The sequence below is a fragment of the Vidua chalybeata genome, chromosome 1, assembly GCF_026979565.1.
Source record: "Vidua chalybeata isolate OUT-0048 chromosome 1, bVidCha1 merged haplotype, whole genome shotgun sequence".
Lineage (NCBI taxonomy): Eukaryota > Metazoa > Chordata > Aves > Passeriformes > Viduidae > Vidua > Vidua chalybeata.
Genome location: NC_071530.1, coordinates 58,408,498 through 58,426,313, shown reverse-complemented (window position 1 = coordinate 58,426,313; position 17,816 = coordinate 58,408,498). Strand labels below are relative to the sequence as shown.

At 36.6% G+C, this 17,816-nt stretch overlaps 1 protein-coding gene across 1 annotated transcript in view; it reads left to right on the top strand.

Moving 5' to 3' along the window:
- The window catches only part of SLC9A3 (solute carrier family 9 member A3), a 50,339-nt gene extending 34,360 nt beyond the window's left edge, over positions 1–15,979 (top strand). Inside the window, exons 7-16 of the mRNA XM_053949416.1 lie at positions 1,539–1,741; positions 2,548–2,637; positions 4,457–4,527; positions 6,717–6,846; positions 10,663–10,778; positions 11,383–11,512; positions 12,026–12,202; positions 12,792–12,867; positions 14,240–14,353; positions 15,732–15,979. Of these exons, the coding sequence (XP_053805391.1) occupies positions 1,539–1,741; positions 2,548–2,637; positions 4,457–4,527; positions 6,717–6,846; positions 10,663–10,778; positions 11,383–11,512; positions 12,026–12,202; positions 12,792–12,867; positions 14,240–14,353; positions 15,732–15,979 (1,355 nt within the window). The remainder of the gene's footprint in view (positions 1–1,538; positions 1,742–2,547; positions 2,638–4,456; positions 4,528–6,716; positions 6,847–10,662; positions 10,779–11,382; positions 11,513–12,025; positions 12,203–12,791; positions 12,868–14,239; positions 14,354–15,731) is intronic.
- The last annotated feature ends 1,837 nt before the right edge of the window (positions 15,980–17,816 follow it).

Below are 17,816 nucleotides of genomic sequence, written 5' to 3'. Positions count from 1 at the left end.
GACTCTTGTCAGCCATATCTTTCCTTCAACTCTTTCAATTTGGCACTAAAGAGATTGTCTTAAGCTAATGTTACAGCTGACTTCAGGTTATGGCACACAATGATATCAGACCATACATAATCACACTGCAGGTTCTCTGGCTTACGAAATAATTCTCAGCGACTGATGAAAAACTGAGTAAATAAGGCTGTGGCAGGTAGGGATTACCTACTGTCAATTTACTGGGTTTATATAAATTTGCAAATACTTCAAAATGCCAGTGATGATATGCCCAGCTACATAGTTCTGCTGTAGTTTTGCTAAAATTGCAAAAAAGGTGTAGAATGAAGTACTTGTAGAGAGTAACACACATGGCAATTTCATGTATGTACTTATGCCTGGGAATAAGTTAAACCAGCTTATTTGCCTGTTTGTCTTGACTTAAATTCAAATGACAGGTCACACATCTACCTAGATGACAGTTTTCCTAGATTCTGTGTTCTTATTCTGTCTAGAAGCTCCTAAGCTGAATGAAGTGCCTAGCTCCTTGCCCTCTTTTTCTAAATATTCTGCAAGCATTGTTAATTTAGCTGCCTCTCAGTAACTGCAAATGCACCTGAGGTGTTTTAAAAGTGTCTTGTCTTTGACACTTTTTATATTCCTCAAATGAGTGGTTAACAATCCTGTAATCAATAAGTAAATAGTAAATATTCAGCAATAACAATAAGCACCCACTAAAGTAATTGATCTTAGACATTGACAAATTACTAAATACTTGATGATATTAGGCATTACATAATTGCAGTTCTCATTCTGTGGAGGAGTCAGATTGGTAGCATTTCCAAGGTCCCCTCCCCCAGAGGCCCTTCTTACAGTTACAAGACACTTCTCTTGGTGCAAGTTCAAAGTTCTTTAAAAACAGAGGAATCTGTTTTGCACTGGTTAACAGCCCTGGCCTACTGCAGTGGGACACACATGCCATGTCGTTACAGGAGTGGTGAAAGCTGTTTTTCCTCTGCATGGAGGGAGTTCTAGGATACATTGAGACAGCTAGAGCCTTAGGTCTCCTGCAGCAGGCAGCATCTTACCTGTAGGCCTGGAGACAGTGTTAGCATAACTAAACAACCCTCCATAAGACAATGACTTACACATAATTTTCAGTGATTTGCAAAAAGGTACCACACTTACTCCCTAAATCAGTGCTGGTTTAACCTGTTTCTGTTAAGTGACCCTCTGCATATCACTGGTTACAGTACCAGAAAACCTGTTATTTCTTAAAGAATTTCCAAGGTCAGCACATGGCAGAACTTTCCCTGGAGTGCCTGTGCCAGAGGGCAGCACTCTCAGAAGAGCTGCTGGTTCACAGAAGCAGCTTCACCTAATTCCTTCAGCTTGATGTAATGAGAAGGCACCAAGTGGGCAACACAGTGATAAGAGGGGGCGGGGGGGAAGGTGATGGTGAAGATTGTTATAAAGGAAGTCTGGTGGCACCATTTCTGTTACTCAAAGCCACGTTCCATAAGGATATTTCTAGACATACTGACATTCGTGTGTTACAGGTGTCATCATACAGACATGGATTCTTAACCGCTACAGAACTGTCCAGCTGGAGATAATAGACCAGGTGGTGATGTCCTACGGTGGGCTACGAGGAGCAGTTGCTTTTGCTCTTGTTGCACTTCTGGATGGGGATAAAGTAAAAGACAGAAACCTGTTTGTCAGCACAACTATCATTGTTGTGTTTTTTACTGTTATATTCCAGGTAATTTAACTTCTCCAGCATGCTTCTTGCAAGGAGAAGGAGTCCCTCAAATGTACTGAATGCTTAAGCAGTTCTCAGCTGAAGGTTGCATATTGTTTCACTGAACTGAAAGCATAATTGAATTTGTAATTTTAGTAACAAAGATCCTATTTTATGTTTTCATGTGGGACCACATGGGGCAAAACACAATTTCCTCTGTGCTAAAAATTGTTCAGTCTTAGCTGTGTGGTATTAATAGTGCCAAGTTAATATCTGATTAAACATCCTTCACCTCATGTGAATAACTATAGGGAACAGTGCTTTTAATGGGCAGATACAGTCATTAAGCTGATCTACCTGAGTCTCAGTCCTTGTTTTAAAAAATAGCAGCAAGCAGTGGGACAAGAAAGTATTTAACATCCAAACAAATAGCACTTTCTGGATGAAAAAAAAGTAATTTAAATGAAAATATGTCAGTAGATGGCAGCTTACAATATTTTCTGAACTGTATTACAGGAAGTTTAGTTGTGTTCACAGACTCCTGATTTGTGGAGAAAATACCACATTCAGTGGCGTAGGAAACACTTCTACTCTTCCACTACCATATTTTTCCTATAAATGATATATTTTTCCACTGTTGTCTTTTCAAACCTTTGTAATAGGAACTGAGGGTACTGTATTATTTTATCTATTAGAAGGAATAGAAATCAACTGAGAAAATATGAGAACCACCAAATAAAACACAAATGTGCTTTATTTCTGTTTAACCAGCTGGAGGAAAGTCTAAGAGGACTTCCAAGCATTTATTGTCATGTTTCAATCCTTAGGGACTGACTATCAAACCTTTGGTACAGTGGCTGAAAGTGAAGAAAACTGAACACAGAGAACCAAAACTGAATGAGAAACTTCATGGCAGAGTAAGATATTTAAAAAAAAACTAATGGTATCTTTTGCATTTTTACAGACCACCTTAAGAGAAAACAAAAGTGTTAGTGAAAATGTCTTTTTTTGTAAGGGAGTGGCCTATCAAAATTCAACAGCAAAATCCTTCAAACATTTCCAAAGTTATTTGTACATTGCTGTTTTTCTCTTTGATTGGAGTCCTGTGAGAGGATATTCAAATGAAAGTTCTGGTCTTTCACTTGAGAATTCAATGGGGCTGTGAGTACTGGGGAAACAGCGCAGATGGAATATGTTTCTTTGTCTTCATCTAAAAGAGGAGAATTATTGATGATTGCTAGGGCAAAGCATGTCCAAAAAATTTTATTTTTCCTCTTCAAAAACTTAATTTTTGGGAAAGGCATGAAAGCAGGCTTTTTAGCTTGCATATTACATAGAAAAATACTCTGCTGCCCAGTACAGAATAATTATATACTGACATTCCAGATTAATGACAACAGTTTTAATTCAGTGTGAATATTGTATGTCCCAGGATTTCTTTGCCCTTTTAGAATATTTTGAAATACAAACTCTTCCAATTGACTTTCACACCACATTATAAAGTTTTCATTCATTAAAAGAAAACATAACTTTTCAATATAAATATAGGTTAAAGGATGGAAGAGTATAAGACATCACATAATCATCAAGGTTGGAAGAGATCTTCAAGAACATCCTGTCCAACCATCAACACATCACCACCATAGTCACCCCTAAATCATATCCCCCAGTACCACACCCAGACAACTCTTGAACACTTACAGAGACAGTGACTCCACCACCTCCCTAGGCAACTTATTCCAGTGCTTACCACTGTTTCAGGGAAAACTTTTTTTTCTGAAATCTAATCTGAACTTTCCCTGGCCCAACTGAGAACCATTTCCTCTTGTCCTTTCACTTGAGACATGGCAGAAGAGGCCAACACCCACCTGCCTACAACATCCTGCCAGGTAGTTCTAGAGAGTGAGCCTCCTTTTCTCCAGGTTTAACAACATCAGATCCCCCAGCTGTTCCCCACAGGACTTGTGTTCCAGACCTTTCTCCAGCTTCGTTGCCTTTCTCTGAACACACTCTAACACCTCAATGTCCTTTCTGAAGTGAGGGGCCCAGAACTGCATACAGGACTAGAGATACAGCCTCACCAGTGCCAAATGTCAGCCCTGCTGTTCCAAACCTGGCACCTGTATATTCTGCAGTAATCATTCCAATGTTCAGAGTGAAATGTTAATAACCATACACAGAAAAAGGCCAAATTGTTCCTGGAGCTGCCTTGGTTTGAATCAAGAGTTATAAGCCTCCAGATTTCTATCAGCCAGCTAATATACTCAGTATGAAATTTTGCCCTAGATATTATAAGAATGGTGCCTACTTCTACTCTGAGGGGATTATGAACTCCTGAAATATTGAAAAAGAATCACTGTGGAAACTGCTCAATGGAAATAATCACCTACACTAATAGTGGCAGATGTACTTAATAGGGCAGAAATGGAGATGATAAAATGAATCCATAAAAGCTTTAAAATTGAATGTTAAAATGGAGGTTTAAGTACCTTCTCCCTGAGACCCTTGTAATTCAAGAATACTTAAGTGATTTTATGAAGAACCGGTTAGAAAGTTCAGGACCTTTGCAGAAAAGCCTGTAGTAGTTAGTACTTCTGTAAATGGGGGGAAAAAGTTTATAACAGCCATGAAATTATTCTCCATAGTCACATGGTAGAACTTGAAATAAATTGAGCTATTTTCTATTTATGCTTTTTCATTTCTGTAAAGATATTAATTCCACTCTCACTTTCCTAGGCCTTTGATCACATTCTTTCTGCTATAGAAGACATTTCTGGACAAATAGGGCATCATTATCTGAGAGACAAGTAAGTAGTAACCAATTTAGAACTTTGAAATACTGCTAGGAAATATTATCTGTACATTATAACTTTTTAAGCCTGTGAGCTTAGGGAAAGCAAGGATGCTAAATGTAGTTAAAGAGGTTAAATACTGAAAATAGTGGAAAAACTGTCAAAACAGTGTATTTTTGTCCCCTTACAACTAGAATCTTTCCTTTCTCTTCCACAGTTCAGATTATGCCTTTGCAGGTGCCTCAGTTCACATACAGGGGTCATTCTCTCAAGATTTGAGAACTGACTATTTGCAAATGTTTTCACCTAGAATGTAAATGTTGATTTTTCTTTGTACTACTACATTTCATAAGCACTATTTATGTGTGGATGCACTAAAAATCCTCACCAACAACTACGCTAGCTGTTTATCCTATCTTTACAAGGATGTGTTCAACACCTCTGAAAGTTATGGCAGAGGGTGCTCTGAAATTACTCTGACAGTTTCAGCCTATTAGTCTGAAACCAATAGTGAACGATCCCCTCTGTTTATAATTGATTCATCTAGAGAGAAGTAGAATTACTCAGCTGAAAGATACACTATTTCCTTCCTACATGTGAAGATTTGCCCTTGTGATGAACACATTTCCATACCTAGATGAATAAATGTGGAAAAAAAGACATTAAATCTGGACATCCTTAAGAGTGTTATTTCAAGTTAGGCCATTCTCTCCCTGAAGTCAGGTCATTTCACAGGTGCAAAGAGTCACAGTTTTGACCCGCTAAACTCTTGCTGACTCAACATGCCAATTCCAATCCAAAAGCCATGTGGTTGTGTTAGCTTTCTGCAGAGCAACCTTAATGCTTTCTGAGAAGCTGAGTCTGTTAGCCTAGGTTTCACATTATCATGCAAAACAATAAAATTCTTAGGCTGAAGCTAGCTTGTACTGGAACTCAAGCAGAATTGCTCACCTGCATCCAGTTATAGAGACAATCTCCTTCCTTTCCTTTTGATCTTCATTTATTTATGCAGTAAAAATTTTCTGAGGCACTACAGACAGAGCATCTTCTTTATTTTGGTCTACATTTATAGATTATTTTTTGGGAATAAATTTCAGTAGGCTATATATGATACATGCAAATACGTCTCCAGTTTTGATATATTGCCTCAAAGACAGAGCTGTATTTTTAAAGTGGCAGATTAGCATGTGAGATCTTGCATGTCAGGAAGTAATCCCCTTGAGTAAGAACAGAAGGAATAGCTTAATGTAGATTCATGGTTGAGTATGTGGTTTGATGACAAATGTATTTTGAATGAGACCGTCTTAAGCCTGCCTTTTGGACTCTATGTACATGAAAGTGCTGCTTCCATAAAGAAATGGCAACCCCTAGCATCCTAACTGATGGGTTCAGGTGTGGCAACCTGAATTAGAGCCTTCTGGTCAGATGTTCTGGCCAGAGAAGAGGAATTGTTACCAATTATGTGAATAATATTTAACACAAAAAGGTTTAAGCAATCTGAATCAAAAGCTCAAAATGGCCATTGGGCGAGATGGATAGAGTAATTCTGAGCAGTAGTCACCAAAGCTGCCTCATGCCCTTTATATGAAGTGTTGAGAAAGTTGGAAGAAACTACAACAGCCTTTAATTTTTTGGACCCTAAACATGACAGGGCAGATATTCTACTATCAGACAATCTTGGAAGTATAAATCACTGAAAATACACGTAGCTACTATCCCTAAAGGCACATCAGTGGCATGAATAATGCCCTTTGGTAGAGCTTCTGGAAGGGCACTGTCATTCTGAACTGATTTTCTAGTCTGGCTGTCCTACAATACACCTGGGAAAAAGCAGATTACTTTCTCAACAAGAAAAGAAAATTAAACATAATCAGAAGTGAAAAAATAAGGTAGCATAATATCCCAAAGTATAAAATGTGTTACTGACTCCAAAATTGGATGCTGTAATCATAGCACTCTTGTAGTAGTGTTGGGTAAGTGAACTGATTAAATGCTTTGTGACAGCTGAATAAGTCTGTAGCAGGCTTTTCCTTGACTTTCTTTACATACTAATTGAAAAACTTCAAGACACAAATCCCTCACTTTCCATTGTTCACCCTTTTTTTCAAAGTGTTTAGCTAAAAAAATATAATTTATGCTAAATTAAAAATGCTTTGAAACTAAAATTGCTTGTTGCCATTAACACAGTTTGTTTAAATTATCAGGTGGTCCAATTTTGATAGGAAATACCTCAGAAAAATACTGATGAGAAGGTCTGCTCAAAAATCAAGGGACCAAATCCTTAATGTTTTCCATGAACTCAACTTGAAGGATGCAATTAGCTATGTGGCTGAGGTACTTATGAACACTTGTTGACATATTATAGCGTCATTTGGAATTTGTTTTTTTTGAATTTGTACTATGACCTAAAAGTGATCTATTGCAGAAGATGCCCAAAGGAAAACTATTTCTTTTTCCGCTTTGCTTTTATTTATTTTTTATGTGTTTTGAGTGCCAGTATTGCTGGTTTGAGAAGCTGTAATTCTCAATATTGTGCCTGATCACCAAATGTTAGTATATTGTACTTACTTCAGTGTACATTTCTGTTGCATTTTACTGAATATCTTTATTTCTGTATTTATTACATGAAAAAAATGCTGTAATTCTGGAGGGGTGTTATCTTTCTAAATGTGTCAGCAGGGTCTGGCTCCTGCAGGATAGTGGTTCCACATGATGACAAATTTGATTTGAAGAAGCTCACTTCCAAATGATGTGCATATGTGGCCAAAGAGTGGGACTGCTAATCTCAATCTGCCAGATCACTGTAACATGCACAAAAGAAAAAAAAAAAAAAAAAAAAAGTGTAACTTTAATTCAATGGAATCATAACACCCACGATTCAGTAATTAGGGCAAAATATACTACAAATATCAATTGCAATCAAAGAATTGTGAAGTTAGGGAAATTTAAGACTTGCAACAGAAGCTTTTGAAGGAGATTTGAAGAAAGTTTCTGACCTTCTGCAGGAGTACTACGGCAATGTTGCCCAATTGTGTAAGAGTTTCTAATCTTCTTCAGTATGAAACTAGTCACCTCAGTTCAAACAGTCACGAAAGTGCATTATTGATACAGTGTAAAGAATAGTTTTAAATGGAATATTTTTAAAAGTGGTCTTTGAAAGTATCATCTATCCATGCCCATGATTTTCAATTGAATTAATTTTCACAGTTAGGTGATATATCAGTTAATTATTTTAATTTAAGTAAAAACTATTACTATCATTGATACTACTACTACTGCTAAGCTCTTTTTTTTTTTTGTTTTTTTAAATGAGCTACAGCCAGGCAGTCATCTTCAAATGAAACATATGATTTTGGAGATTGAACTGAGAAAACAAGATGAAATTCAGAAATTATGTTAGTATGGAAGATGGAGAATAATTCAACAAGACAAGCAAATTCTTCCTTTTGAGATTTTGTAAATTATCCATTTGGTTTTTAGACCATCTGAGCTCAAGAACTAATTTTCTTTCTTGTGATTCTTTGTGGGTTACACCTCAGAGGAAGAAAGTTGGATAATGACTTTGAGGTGGATGACCATGAAGCTCATGTTCAGATTCATTGCTGAATCTGTTCAGTAGATTCATTATAGTGTTTTTTCTCTTTAACAGTTGCATTGGGCATAGATCACTAATGCATGCAGATTTAGAGTCAGAATTTTTATCCAATAATGTCTTTGATCCCATATAGTAAAGACAGCTTTCTAAAAATTCGACTAATAATTTTTTAGGAGATGAAACACAACGGAGCTGCTTTTTGTTACCTTAGTCCAAATCCTATTTGTGCATATTGTTCCTTGCAGAAAATTTTTGCCAATTTGCCAGTTGGGCAAATGTCTACTGATCTGATAATAATAGAAAAAGAAATTGAAAGTTCTCCAAGTTCTACAGAAGTTTTGCAAGATATTTTCTTCCAGCAGAAATTAATTTTAAGTTGTGAATCCTAAAGTAATTTCACCTTTCTCACTTTAATATTTTCTTCAATGATACATGTATCAAATAATGTATTAAAAGAAAACTTCACTTTGCAAATATATCTTTGAACTAAATATCTATGAATTACAAGCTGACATTGAAATTGAAGTTATTTCTTCCAGGACAAGTGCGCCTGGCTCTTGGCGGCCACAGGATGGACGTTCGCCAGCTCGCTGTCCCGCTTGTGGCCGCAGGGTAGACACGCGCATGGCCGCCCCTGAGTCTCTGCCGAGACTGTTGCAGGTGGCGGTGATTGCTGCAGCGTGGGTAGCACAGCAGAGGCACAGGGCAGGAGGAAACCAAGGCGAAGGAATAAGGGAGGGACACTTGTCTGAATCTCCAAACATTTAATGTCGAAGTCAGGGCAAAGCAAGTGAACCCAATCTGAACCTGAAGGGGCTACTTTTGTAGGGATGGGGGGAACATGGGGAGGACACAACCATTGACATTAGGAGGGCATTAGGGGAGGGGTGCAGGGTAAAGTCTCCCCAATAGAAGCCAACATGGGGAGGGAGCAAACCTTACAACCCAATTCTGCTTTGAGGAAGGGATGAAGGACAACTCTCCAGAACCAAAGGAGTGTGATATCTTTGACAGACAGGGGTAAGACAAGGGAACAAGGGAGATATACAGGTAGATCGACATGTGGATTGACATACATTTTGGTGGGGAAAACTGTGGCAAACAACTCAGGACTGAACCATTAGGGAAGCCAAATGGGGTACAGAGACTGAATCATTACCAACTTATAACAAGGAATATTAAAACCTACTACAGAAGAACCAACTGTAAAATAACAGACTACCACAGACAAGTAAAGACTTGCCTCCCCCAGCTACTCACTCTCTTCTTACTTGCAAGAAACTGAGGAGTTTAAAAATTATTTTATAACTTTTTCTTTGTTCAACTGTGCTGCTGTGGTGCATCTATATAATAAGTAAGAATTGAAAGAGTTCAGCCCCTATCTAAGTAAATTTCTTACAGTTAAGAGGGGAGAACTTAAGCCAAGAAAAATGAAAATAACCCAGAGCAACTGAAGGGAAGTGATTTAAAATACTCATGGTTCATAACTTGTTCTGGTCAAAATACCTTCACTGATTATATGGTATGATGTATGTATGAAACACTAAACTTGATTTGAAAAGAAAGTCAGATTCACTTAAAAGAATGGATGGGACAATGTTCTTCCAGAATTCGATGTTATTAATCTCAAGTTTTCTGCCTGTAGAGGCCACAGTGTGTTTCTTAATGCCATTGGTAATCCACATACCGCGATACGTATGTGGGTTACCACATCAAAAGAAAACATTTTTTTTGTTTGCTCCATGAATATGAAAATGTAAAGGGAACACAGTACAGTTAAAGTTGGAGAAATGTAGATAAAATCACTGTTCTGCAAGTGAGGTGATTTTTCTTGATTATTACTGCTTAATTTCTAGAGACCTGCTATGTGATTTCTCTCCACTGTGATTCAAAACCATAGATGTTTTCAGCCTGTGTAACCACAATGTCACCCAAGAGATATATTTTAGCTAAACAAGAGATTACTTAAAGTGTATGGAAAAATATCAAGACATAAACTGAGCTTTTCCAGTAGTCCACTTTTGTGACATCAGTTTTAAAACTGAAAGAAAATCTCATCTCTTCAATATCTCATCTTGTCATGCCATAAACTCTTTTTAATAGTCTTGTAGACTTCTACCACCACTTAATATTTGCTGCTTCCAGTCTGGTAGAGAACAGAAAACTTAATGTTGTGTCTTTGAAAATGCTAATGATAATGTGTTGATGTGTTGAAACATAATCATCCTTATGTATGTTCCTATGCTCTTGGCTTGCAGCATTGTACAAAGTAAAATTGCAAATCTACCGAGGCATGGGAATTCATTCACTTCTTCAAAATCAGTTTCTAAGAGTGGAATAGATTTTCTCTTTGCTTTGTTTGTTGGGATAATGTCACTCAATGTAAAGAAACCATAAAACCTAATAATGGTTTTTATGTGTTACCTAGATACAACTCCTCCCATGCTTCTTGTGTCATTTGCATAAATACAGTCTCACAAATTATCTGTATTCTGATACGCATTTTTTCCTAGGTTTTTACAGCTGCAATATGTCTTGTTTCTTTCCATGACCAGGGAGAACGTAGAGGTTCACTGGCATTTATACGTTCTCCAAGTACAGACAACATGGTAAATGTGGATTTCAGCACTCCGCTCCCAAGCACTGTGGAAAGCTCTGTCTCTTATTTATTGTAAGTAAGGTGGACTGACGGGGTGGTATATGAGAGGAAAATGAAACACTGCTAAAAAAATTGAACAATGCAAATTACAGGGGCTTCAATCACTACTTTTTTGAACTTTAATTAATATTTTCTCCCACAGAAAATGGGTATACATGGATTTATAATGTCATATTTTACACACAGTTTTTTCTGGTAAAGACTGGTAAGATGATGCAGACATCCACATTAAAGTTGTTTCATTTGCCTTTGGTTCACCAACTGTTATATACGGGGCTAGATGTTATTTCTGTGTTTGCTTCAGAAAAAGTAAGGAGAGCGGCAAGGAAAAAAATTGCCCCTTCCTTAACTTTTTGATGAATCTGTTACTGAACAGACTATGTGTCATGTAAACTGTGAAATTAATTAATGCTACATCCCCCTGAAAGACAAAAAACAATGACCTTTTCACATTTCCCTTTAGGCATTTACTCAGTCTTTGTAATTTAGCCACTTCTTCCTCTCTTTTTTTTTTTTAACTTCATCTTGTTTTCTCCTTTTCATTCCTCGTCTTCCTGGTTTTTCTTCCTTTTCAGTAATCACTGATTTCAAAAACCACTGTTTTGTTTTTCTTCAGGAGAGAAAAAGCTGGACCAGTTTGCCTTGACATGCAAGCTTTAGAGCAAAGAAGGAAAAGTATCCGGGACACAGAAGATACCCTCGCTCATCACACTCTACAGCAGTACCTGTATAAACCCAGGCAGGAGGTGAGAGCAAGAGGCTAGCATTGGACTGTTTTCTAATCTAAAACTAAGAGGAAATAGGAACCAAACTTGCGAGTGAAACTCAAAAGGAAAGAATCAACTGCAAAATCCGCACCCTTGAGGAAGATAGGCTCTTTGTATGATGTCTCATTTAAGAACATGGCATTTTAAAAACTAGTGCCTTTGAAATCACTGGGGCCAGTGCAATGCAGAACTGTGGACAGCAAAGGTTCTAATCAGGATTAAATGAAGTGTATCAACTGAAGGGATTCAGACACTTACAGGGGAGAAACTTACTTTGAATAACAGTCCACTCTTACACACTTAATAATCCTGGACCTGTTTCATAAAGAAAAAAGAAAAATGGGAGTTTCATTAATGTCTTCAGGCTAGTCTTTAGTTCATTCTTTCTTACAGAGTTGTTTACATTTTCATTACACTGATTGAACACATTGATTCAGGGCTTTCACCTGTATTTCTAAGTAAATGAATATTGTCTTCCCTTCCTGGCCACAGCACAAACACCTGTACAGTCGACATGAGATCATGCACAGTGAAGATGACAAACAAGACAAGGAGATTTTCCATAGGACAATGAGGAAGCGCTTAGAATCTTTCAAGAGTACCAAACTAGGAATAAACAATTCAAAGAAGCTCAATAAAATCCACAAACGAGACCGGGGCCAAAAAAGGGTAAAAATACTTTCACAAGGACCCAGATGTAGCTACCTATTATACAAACTAATGGGTGGGAAGGGTAGGGAGGATTCTGAAGGGTCCTATGTCCTGCACTTATCTCTGTCCTATAGAATTTCATGAATTTAGAGGACCTAAGCAAGAAGAGATAAAACTAGGAGGTAACTCAAGGGGCTTCTTCTCACATTCTGCACTTCTCTATGCTTTGGGACTCTTCTTCTGAGTGAGAGATTTCTGATCACTTGAAAAACAACAGACTCTGAATCATGTTACTACTGTGGGGAGTACTACTACTGTGGGGAGATTTTGCAGGATAGAGGTAGCAGGATAGCATGGAGCATTCAACCAAATTTGTGTGAAACTAAGAGAGAACACACAGTATAGAAAGAGCCAAAGTTTCTTTCTTTACCCTGTCTGTACACACTTCAAGTGTAGGTGGGAAATTAGTGGCATCCGTATTGAGTCTCAAACAAAAAATACAATGGATTTTAGGCTTATTCTGCTGAACTCATCATTTCAAAGGTTGTCACTGCCATTGCTATCTGATGACATTAGTATTTTTGGTCACTTTTTGCTTTCTTTTCAGAGAAATAGCAGTGTCATACCAAATGGAAACATTCCTTCAGAAAATCCAGTACAAGATTTTGCTTTGAAGGAAAAAGGTAAAAAGACTCTTAGACTGTTTTCATTGACTGAATTTTACTAGCTACATTGCCAGTAAGCATCACTAAAAGATTTTATGATATGCCATAGCAAATCTGAAAGTAAAAAGGAACTTCTAGTCATAGTTCAAAACTTGGAGTGGTGATCTGTTTCATGCTTAAATATAGTGTTTAGAACTTGTTTTTTTAGGAATCTGGATGACAAACAAAATTTTAGTTGGCCTTTTTGCTCACATTTTAAAAATATCACATTTATATTCTGTAAATAAAACAATGCAGTGGCTACAATATAAATGAAATTTCAGCTTCTGTTTGGATAAGGTACATAGAGCTGCTAACATTTTCATCACAGCAGGATATGTCTGCTTAAAACATCAGCCATATAAAATTAAGTAGCTGAGATTGCATTCTTATCTGAGTTAAAGTCCACTGTTTTAGAAGGGTCTGAATCAGAGCTAAGGCTAAGCAAGCATGATATAACTCAAGGAAGGCGTAGCTTTGGAAGGAACACATAATCAGAGATCAGTTCCAGCATTGCTCCACCCTCTATGAACATATCTATCACATGGATCAGGCTTGGAAGTGTAACTGGAAGCTGACCAGCCTGGGGACTATCCCTAGCAAAAGCTGGTTTTGCGTATAAAGCCCAAAATTCTTTCCTGTTTTAGCCATTTTTTTGGCACTGGTGTCAGGCATGGCAAGATGTGATGGGTGCTAACATGTTTGTTATACAATTATAAAATAATGCACGTCACTTCAAAACTGAAATGTGGTTAAAAGCCACTGAACTAACTTTGATTTGTGTTCTTCCCTCTGTTTATTCCTGTAACTCCTTGATCTCAAACACACCTCAAGTAAAATAGAGAGGGATTTATCTTTTCTCAGTGCCTCCAAGAAAATAAATACATTTTTCGTTATGTACCTTCTTTGAATTATTTACTGAGTGTTATTTTTATTTGACTGAGAGGAGCAGTACAGGTTGGCTCCCCAAGTGTAATATTCTAGAACTATTTTGCTTGGGAAGAGCCTTCCAAATATTCATTAGTAGGTCATTCAATATTGTCTTATTAAAGAACTCTGCATAGTGATGTCATCATCTACTTAACACCAAAAAAGTTTAGTTGGAAGACAGACTTAGCAAGTCATTTAGCAACTATTGCAAAACTTATTCTACTGCAGTAAAAGCAGCAATAACCTCATTAGGTTTGAAACTAGTCATTATACTAATGCTGACCTGTGTCAAGTGATGAAAGTCCTTGTTAAAGATGTATTTTTGATAACCATGACAGCATCAAACCAGCAGGAAATAGCATTTTCTATCAGAACTGATACAAGTCTCTAATGAAATTAATTTTTTTTTCTTTCCCTCTAGATTTGGAGTTTTCTGAATCAGAAGAAAATAATGATTATGAGACTTTACATCTAGGCAAAGGAGTTGATTTCCTGGCTAATGTGACAAAACAAAATTTCACAGATGCTCCTGCTGGTAAAAATATTTATTACCTACAAAGATCTTTTTTTCCTCAAATATAACAAAATGTACTAGAAATGCTGATGACTTAGCATGGGTGGGTTTTTTTGTTTTAATTTGTTTGGTTTGGTTTGGTTTAGTTTAGTTTCGTTTCGTTTCGTTTCGTTTCGTTTCGTTTCGTTTTTTATTGAGTGATTTTATGTGTTCAGTCTGAAAATATAGATTTTTTGACATCTGGAGGTATGGAGAACATCACATTTGAAACTGACAGCAGTTGTGAACATGACTACCTTTAAAACCAGTTTTAAAGCCAGTAATTATGTCTAGCAGCAGGAAATGTTATTTTAGAATTGTCTTATCTCATAAGACCAGTACTAACCCTCTGGAATTGTTTTTCTCTTGCATTGGAACTTCATTGTGATAAATTTTGTTCTTCTTATTTCAGGCAAGATTTCTACTTTTATTTTCACAATCCCATCAGATCCTTTCAGGCTAATATAGAAGTCACTGAAAAGGACAGATTGTAGCATTTCTGGAGCACTTAATGCCCTTGATTTCCAGCCCTGAAAGACTCCAAAATATTAGACTGGAAGCTTATAACTATATATAACAGGAACCATATCATATGACTTATGGAGTTATAAAATTTATTATTTCTCTTTATTTCTCTTTTATTTCCTTCTCTGTTTAAATTTTTTCAGCATGCCACTGTTTGCTCCATGTGTAATTGGTACCTACAGTGAAGAAAAACGCTTGTGTCCATACTTTTGTGGCAGACATCCTTAAATGCAGTTTATGCATGACACTGTTTCATGATAAATTCTATGTCTGAGTATGTATAAAGACACCTAGAAATAAGTGGATGGCAAGATGCAAAATGTTTATGTAAAAGCTTGTCAAACTTGATAACTCTATGAACAAGCTCCTGTATCTTACTTTTGACTGTTTTGTGGCCTGCCATAGCTACCTCACACTCATCTGTTTATGGAGTTGTGAAGCTGGGGGTTTTTTGCACTTCTTTTCCATATCTTATTACTTTTTTATGTATTTGATTTGAATTTTTTGCAGTTATTTTATGTTGTGCTCTTTTTTTTTCTCTTGCTTACCACTTGTGGACTGATTATTTATTTTATTAATTTTATTTTTTGTCTCAAGATATCCCTAACATAATTGCAAATCTAATGTGACAAGCGATTTTTCTCTTTATTGAAATCCAGTATATGTCTAGCTATAACCAAGGTATATGTGGTTATATGTAATGGTCTGTGTATTGACTTAGTCACACACATACCAGTGTATCAGCCCATTTTTTCTCCTTTTATAAAGCATCTTGCTGTATTATCAAGAAATTATTTTGATTACTTTTATTTGTCACTCGTGAAATGTTTTTTAGGAATTGATAACCCAGTATTTTCAGCTGATGATGACCAAAGCATCTACATGAAGTTCTCACCATGGTTATCTGGTGAAGACACTGTGGTACCATCACAAAGGGCCCGAGTGCAGCTCCCATATTCTCCAGACAACTTCAGACGACTCACTCCAATCCGGCTCAGCAATAAATCAACAGATTCCTTCCTGCTAGCAGATGGCCCAGAGGACCGACCCAGATCTTTTCTCCCAGAATCAACACATATGTAATATTTTAAAAGATATTATCACATTTATTTTTTAACCAGACTTCTTATCAATCCTGAGAAGCAAACTTATTCTTCTGTTTTTTCTTCTTTCAGAAAATGTCTTTCTTTCCTGATTTCTTTGTACAACTAAACATCTTTTATTTCCCTCTGACTTAATTAACAAAGCACCTTTCTGTTTTCCTTCTGCAGAAGAGCTGTTCAGCTATTTGGGGTCCAATGCCTTGCTACTTTTACAGCAGATAAGGGTCATTCTCTTTGTTTTCACTTCAATATATTAAATGCCAAGAATATAGTATTCCAAGTACCAGAATATTAGGCATACATTTTCAAAATGCTTCAGGTTTCCTGGTTAGTCAGTCCTAAATGATAAAATTGGTAACAGAATTCCCTAAAAGGAATAAAATTTTTTTACTCTCTTGCTAAGAAGCCTTGAGTTACCTGTGAACATTTTTCCAGATTATTTATCCAGTGTCCAGGAAGAAAAAATGCCACACTGGTACAATGCAACTATTAAGTGACACTACTGATGTACCATTAAATTACATAAGAAAGGGGTTTTAAATTAATTATATTTACTGAAATGCATCAGAGTCTCCTTGTGGGGATAATTATACAACGGAATCGTGGAGAAGCAGATTTCTATTTAGAGCTTTATCCTTAAACTATGAATTTACCTTAATCCATACCTTATTTTGAAACTAGAAAAGCTTTGGCTTTCTGATGCAACAAATACCTTGTTGCTTCTAATGTGTTAGAGGCTTAAAATTAAATTGACTCTGGGTTTAATTTAATGTCCCAATTTCCCTTAACTTCTGCTGCATGGAAATTTTCCACACCATAAAATCAGCTTTCATCTTTATAATCAAGTCAGGTAGTGCTTCTAACGAGGTGGGTCAGGTCCACAGTTCAGTTGTAATTGAAGAGAACACTGGGCACTTCAGGGATTGTGCAATGAAATGCACAAGTCTGTGTCATCGTGAATATACTTTTGTGGAATCCATGGTCACAAATACATGTCACAGAGTGTCCTCTGTGCATCAACAAAAAAAGTAAGCTGAATATATTCTGTAGCTGGTTGATGAAACTTTGTTCAGACAAATACCTCAGGCTATGAATAAATACTGCTAATTTTGACATAAGAAGAATTTCACAACCTCTTAAGAAGAAGTAGAAAAGGTAGTTCCATTTCTCTTCTGTTCTGGCTTCTGTCCCTTCAGAAGATGTGCTAGTCCAAGGGTAATTAGAGGAAGCACATCACTTTCTTTACTGGAGTGGCTTGTAGGTCTGTGCTTGGTTTCAGTACTGAGTTTTTTAATAGTGCATCTTTGTTTATTTTTAAATTATAATTTACAATAAACACTGCATTAGTTAAATGACTGTGAATTACAGTCCAATATCCTGATTAAAAGTGTGAACAATGAGCAGCATTCCAAAAGGAAAATTTCACCTTGACACTTATCCACATTGAAATTCTCTTCACTTTTTCTTCCCCACTGAGAACATTGTCACAGAATATTGACATATGACCTGCAGAACATTTTCTTGCAAGCCATTGTTCTTTTCCTCCATTTAATTACTGTATTTATAATTCACGTTATTATTAGGAAATGGTATGTGTAAGTTCATTTGTGGGTATCTTTGATATGTCAAAATCACTGGATTTTTGATGACTGTGTTTCTTAATAAGTGTTTTGCAAAGTTAGATTTCCCAATCTAGTAAGCATACACCTTTATTACTGTCTGAAACAGTCCTCTGAATGATCTCCTTAATAAAATTCTCCCAATAGGAGAATGATATTAAAATTTCAATTAAAAGGTTTTAAAAAACAATGGAAACT